The following is a 6,666-nucleotide window of genomic DNA, read 5'->3' on the forward strand; positions in this document are numbered from 1 at the left end:
TAGCAAAAGCCCCCAAATGCTGACTGGCGATTTCCCCCAAACCAAAGGCCTGGACCCAGCGGGTAAGTGTTGGATTCAGTTTATTTGTCTTACAAAACCTATAAATACATTTGAGATTATCCATGTGATATTATGCACACAGTTTTGTAATCATATTTTTATTTAATCTTACTGATTGGAGTGAGATAATATCTGAACAAAATCTGGGATTACCTGTTAACATGTGAGTGCCTAGACAAGGTGGTCACTATCTTATGAATTTAGTCAGAAAGAAGAGTTAAGTAAACAATAGTTATAGGCAAAGTCAACAAATACCAAATTCGATTAGAATCTGAAATAATGTACAAATGTTCCTTCCTTTATAATGTTTTTAAATCTGAAAATACCTGTAAACATTTGAGAGCCTACATTTTTGATGGTCACTGTCCTCTGCATTTAGTCGCAAGAAGAGTTATGGAAACGGTACTTATAGATAAAATCAACAAATACCAAACTATCTAGACTCTGAAATAATTTACTATTAGTCTTTCCTTTAGTGTTTTCATCTGTACATTTAGCCCATTATCACAATTTTTATGAATATTAAAGATGTCAAACACAATTTACCACAGTGCTGTAATCTTGCAAAAATAAATCCTGCAAAGAAATCCTGCAGAGAAAGCCCACAAAAGAAATAAAGTCCTGCAAAAATAAAATAATACAAAAGAAATCCTGTGAAGAATATCCTGCAAAGAAAATAAATCATGTGGAGAGGGAAAAAATCTTGCAAGTGCACCAAATATATTATGATAGCAATTATCAGATAGAAACATACAAAAGCGAACCAACTACTTGTGAGACACAACGTCTTAAGATATAAGGTTTAAACTTAAAGGAAACCCAAAGACGTTCTCACCCATCCATGTGCTCTGGTCAGTCTCTGGTCAGATGCAGGGTGATTGCATGCTCCTGTGCTTATGTTTCAGCCAACACAGGTTCCACACCCTGCAGCAGAGATGGACTCCATACGAGAAGTCCAGGTAGAGTGAAGGCGAAGGGAAGGCTAGTGTGTGGTAGCGTTTGACTTCACCTGGTGTAGCCTTCTAGTGGAATGTTGTGTTTAGGTCTTTCAGATTACGTGTCCTGCAGCTTCCAGCAACATGCTGTCCAGTCTGTTCCTACACATATAAATGTGAATACAAATTACATGCAGTTGGTTCATTTGAGTATAAGGCTTTTGGATGTATGTGTATCGCTGATAGCTGTTTGTTGCATCTTGCTCTGCGGGTTGTCACTGCAGTGTGTTTACCTGTGCTTAGTAAACTTGTTTGCTCTGATTTTATTTATTTTGGCTTTGTAGAGCCAAGTCTGTGAAGTCTGTCCCTAAAGAGTAGAGAAATATTTCTGTCCTTATGTACGGACTCTGCTATCAATCTGCTTGTGTGGGCAGAGAAAGAGTAAAAAATCTGCTTTTTAGTCATGTCATTTTGAAACTGAACAGCCTGTAATAACCAAAATATATTTAAAGTGATAGTTCACCCAAAAATAAAAGAGAGAAGAAATTCAAAGATTTCTTTGAAAAAAAAAAAAAAAAAATTCTAACACACTACTCAAACTTGAAAGCTCATTTATGAAACACAATCTATGAAAAGACAATGAAAACAGATTAAAAGACTTAAGACTTTAATGTATGGACATTTTGTATATTATCCTAATAAACTTATGTTCCTCTGCCCATTTAAAAGTTTATTTGAAGCTTATCAGAGGATCTCACTCACATTACCAAGTAGTTTTCCCTCCAAAAATAAAAATGTAAAAAGAAAAGAAAATAAAAGAAAATAATAATATAGTAAGTGTTGTATTTACATTGATAATGGAATACAGAAGCCTTGGGATATAGGAAAAGTGGTGATATTTGGTATTTTAAAATGCTGTTAAATGTTTCAAATTGTTCAAAATATGTTATTTATGACTAAGACAGTCTTAAAATGTATATTGTTTAGCATTTTAAGGCAGTAATATCCTTACTGGGCACACAAAAGGCACTGAAAATAAGGACTGACCCTTTAATTGGAATATATCATTATTATCCATTGTAAATACTCATATTTAATGAGATATTTATTTTTACATTAGCTGATATGTCAGCATGTTTTATAAGCCTGAGGGACATCAACTGACCCAAAAAGTTTGCTGAGCTAATAACATTTTACAAGGATGCAAGTTTGAGCACTGTGCAGGAATTTATTTATTCATTTATTTATTTGTATTTATTTATAACGGTTTATGCTAGACTTCTGCCACTGTATTTTCTATTTAGTGTTTTACAGATGAAAAAGAAAGTTATACAGGTTTGGAACAACATGAGGGTGAGTAAGTAAAAAAAAAAAAATGGAGGAGGGAAGAACTATCTCTTTAAATAAAGCCTGCTGTGATTTGGTCAAAGGGCAAAGTGTATGTGTTAAGCCACATGGTATAAACAGACACAACTGCATTCTGATCAATGCATCTGTCTGTTTACATCACGTCTACCACTGCTTCGTCGACTTTAGCCTCCATTTTCTGACTGCACTGCACTGTTCTGCCCTGTCACATAAAATGGCTGTCTCAGCTAATGAACCGGGTGCATTTATGCTAGCAAACGTGGTGGCTGCTGTTCTCGTATATGTGTGAGAGGTAAAGTGCGAGACAGAAAATAAGCACATGAATGTGTTTAAATGCATGGCGAGTCACTAACCCTGTTCTCTGCCATTTAGGGCTGGAGCTCATCCTGATGAGGCAGGTGCCAGTGCTGGTGTGATAGCGGGAACAAGACCGTGGCCCAACCCCCCTACCGAAGCTGAACAGTTCCAGGCTCTGATGGTGGCAGCGAACGGTGAATCTCAATCTCACTTATTATTCCCTCTTTTATAAAACTGCATTAGAATGAGAGCAAATAAGAGAATGAGGAGAGAGCATTAGCACTTGAACAAGAAAAAGTTAGCTTGTTAGAAACAAATAGCATAGCCAACAAGAATGTCATAAACATTTTGCTTGTAAAGCAAAAAAATTTCTCTGCTAGAAATATCCTTGAGGCTGTCCAGCTTTACAAGCTAAATTTTCACGATAATCTTGCTGGTTAAGCTAATTAAGCAAGCCGTTGGGGACAAATCAGCCCAGCAGCATCCAAAACACAGCATATGCCGGTCTTGTTTGTCCACACACAGAAGGCTATATTTTATCATCATTCCTCAAGGTCAGATTCTGAAGACCGTTAATAACTGGATGATGTAAGGAAAGAGGGAGATGGAGTGAGAGAAGAAATAAAAGAAAGTGTGTGGCTTCCAGAGTAAAATGGATCTCACCATTTATTGACTGTTATAGACTGTCAAACTAATTCAGTGTAAAGAGACAAAGGAGCCTTTCTCACTCTCGGCAGCTGCAGTCAGAATCATAGCACTGTGCTGATGTCAACAGAATCTCAAGAGTCTTATTTACAGTACATGCACATATACATGCTGGAAGCTGCACTACAAATCACATTATCTAAATCTGTTGGTTCAAATTTACACCGGGCTGGCACGATTTCAGTTGGACTTAAATGCAATGTTTTCAGACATTTACTTAAAATGTATTTAAATATATATGTCGAAATGTCATGCATTTAAATATATCTATATGTGTTTATACATTTGTAATGAAGTAGCTGCAATTTGTTACATTTAAAATGTATTATCTTTAAATGCACAGCATTGTTGAATAACACACTACAGTTTAAATTATAATCAAGTACTTTACATGTGCTAAATAAGCATCCTTCTTTAAAGTATGACAAAAGATTATTAAATTATTGTAAATGTACTTAAAATATCTGAAATTATTAATGTGCACTTTTTAAAAGTATACTTCAGTGTGTTAAGAAATACATGTACTTTTTTAAAGTAAAATTATTTTATTATTATAATTATTATTATATAAATCTGCAAACTCTTTTTAAAATAAACTTGTACGATTTGAAGTATACTACAAGTGCATGTTCAGTACAATTTCATGAATATAATTTCATTGTGAATTTGTGGAGAAGAAACAAATTTATACTTTGGGAACAAAGGCAGAACTGCTTCACTGCTTTTAGAGGACAATGTCACTTGCATTCACAATGTATTTTACAAGAACTGTAAAAATAGTATTGTTTTAGTGTGCTATTCTTCTATATACATGTCTCTGATCTGTAAGCGTGTTGCTAAGTATGTGATGTGTGTCGATGTTATGGCATACATAATGCATGGGGGATGGGCAGGCAGAAGCAGGTCACTGAGGGAGCTGCAATGCGGTTCATGAGTGACTGAATTATGAGCTCTGTGCCAAACCAACCCATATATAACCTTTCCCATCTCTCTCTCCTCTTCTTCTAATGTATCTATACCTCCTTCTGTTTCTTTCTTTCGTACTCTACCATTGCTCTCAAAAGTAAGTGAAGCCACTGCAACTCTCGGCCCTCGCTACAATCCACAGTACGGCCCGGACTACCGCCAGAATGTCTTCATCCCGGGTAGTACAGCCACCCTCATGGCCAACCCTCAGCAACAGGTCCCCCAGCAGGCCCTTCCCCCTCCCCAGGCTCTTCCTCCTGTTGAAGCCCCCAAGGCAGCTCAGACGCCTGCCAGCAAGAAGAAGCCAACTAAGAAAGACAAGAAGTAAGACGCGTGGAAGCACTATCAAAGCTGCAGAAATATGTCGCCAGGATCTGAGCGTGTCTCCTCAAAAAAACATGGTTTGGTTAAAGAATCAACAATCTTTAGATTTAATGTTCTTCTCTGTGAGGTTTTCATTTGTTTGTTTTAGATTTACCTATCTTCATTTATTGTATTTTGAATTGCATTACAGTATCTTACTCAATAAACCCCAAAAATCAAGCATTTCCTTTTCTGTCGCTGAAACAAAGAACGACTGAACAAGAGATGTGTTCAGATTCCTGAAGCTCTTTCTCTGACAGATAACTCTGTCCTGTAAAAAGCATTACTAAAACAAGAAGAAAATATACATTTCTTCTTTTTTTTCCAAATGTCATGTTTCAACTTTCTTTCTTTCTTTTTTTTCTTTTTATTCAAAGCAAATTAGATGCTTCTTGTTGTTACAAAATGAAATGCTTGTAGGCTTTTTAACAATGTGCCACAAATCTCATCTTCACTGAAAAAAAGAGTATTAAGCTGAACTATGCATTGAAAATTGGATACTCAAAAAAGGGCACATGAACGTATATTTAACTAGTTTTTGGAGTAAGAGAATACATTTACATTCGGTGAGACACTGGGCTGTTGTCATGGTATTTAACAATAGATTCAGTCTTCTCATTAACTTCTTAATGATTAAGTTAAGCAGAGCTGAATGTTAGGTTAACAGCATTTGACTATTCTTTGCTTTTAGTTCCTGTTAGCTTGGTATAAGAATCCTGGAAACGCAAGTAATGTAAACAGTGTTTTTAAAAATCAGAAAAGATGTCTCATCCGTTGTAAGGTCAAGATTGGAGAAAGATTTGAGTCAAAGTGAATGTGCTAAGAGTTAATGGAAAACATGAAGTGAACCACAAAAAAATGAAACAAATAATGAACATGTGGAAAGACTAATGACTAACACTGTAACACTGTACTTGAATGGATCTTAGATGGAAGGATTCTACCCATTGTTCTGCACCAACCACCACCACAGTGTATATAAAATGTGTAACCTGTCTGTACAAACATTAGAGCCACAAGGGCTGGCTGTCACAGGAATGTTTCAGTATTTTATTTTATTTTATTTTTTTAAAAAAGCAACAAAAAAGAGGATAGAAAAAAGATCCAATGTAGTATTGTAGGAAGAAAAGCTTCAAGATCATTGACTAACCAAACTATACATACTACAACTTCTGAAGACATGCAATCGTAGTTTAAGGCTTGTGAAGTATGTGCATATTTTTGTGTTTTTCACCTTTGATTACACTTTCTTTCCTTTCCTCCAATGACCTACAACTTTGAAAGATAACAGATGATACTTAATGCCTTTAGAGTACCACCCGTCCCCACATCTTACTGTACTTTTCTGTGCTTGTAATTCCAATCAGTCGGTAATGATACTGGAATGCCACTCCTGTCTGTTTGACTATGAATATCGATCTATCTATCTATCTATCTATATATATATTTAAATGTCTGTCTGCTGCTTGGCTAACTTTCTGTATTTGACTGTGATTCCTTTTAAGAAATGCTTAGCACCTCATGTTACCCTTTTTATTTTATAAGCTAATATTTATATCGCTGTTGATTTAGGTTTTACTTTATTATTGGAACTTACATTTGAAATAAAATTTTGTCAGAACTCACAGTCATGGTTGAGCTGTATTTTTTAATTGCTTTGTCTGTGAACATAACTGTGGGCATGTAACTTATATCCAACCATATTTAAAAGGTTGGGGTCAGTGAGATTTTTGAAAGAAACTGGCATTTTATTCTGCAAATACTAATCAAACTGACCAAAAGTGACATTAAAAGTAATTATTAAATTATTAATTATTAAATAAAAATGAATAATTAAAACAAAAAGGAATTAAATATCATAATTTCCACAAAAATATGAAGCAGCACAACTGATTGAAACATTAGTAATAATAATAAATGTTTCTTTAGCAGCAAATCAGCATATTAGATTAATGATGCTGAACATTTAGTT

At 35.1% G+C, this 6,666-nt stretch overlaps 1 protein-coding gene across 32 annotated transcripts in view; it reads left to right on the forward strand.

Moving 5' to 3' along the window:
• Positions 1–6,321, forward strand: part of LOC109063108 (protocadherin beta-16-like) — a 115,153-nt gene extending 108,832 nt beyond the window's left edge. For 16 of the 32 annotated variants that reach the window (XM_042764948.1, XM_042764941.1, XM_042764940.1 and 13 more), the window contains 4 exons: positions 4–62; positions 966–1,019; positions 2,736–2,854; positions 4,430–6,321. In XM_042764948.1, the coding sequence (XP_042620882.1) occupies positions 4–62; positions 966–1,019; positions 2,736–2,854; positions 4,430–4,659 (462 nt within the window). In that variant the 3' untranslated portion in view covers positions 4,660–6,321. The remainder of the gene's footprint in view (positions 1–3; positions 63–965; positions 1,020–2,735; positions 2,855–4,429) is intronic. The other 16 variants (XM_042764959.1, XM_042764955.1, XM_042764954.1 and 13 more) reach the window with 1 other exon arrangement.
• Positions 6,322–6,666: the final 345 nt, after the last annotated feature.

The sequence above is a fragment of the Cyprinus carpio genome, chromosome A10 (genome assembly GCF_018340385.1).
Source record: "Cyprinus carpio isolate SPL01 chromosome A10, ASM1834038v1, whole genome shotgun sequence".
Classification (NCBI taxonomy): Eukaryota; Metazoa; Chordata; class Actinopteri; order Cypriniformes; family Cyprinidae; genus Cyprinus; species Cyprinus carpio.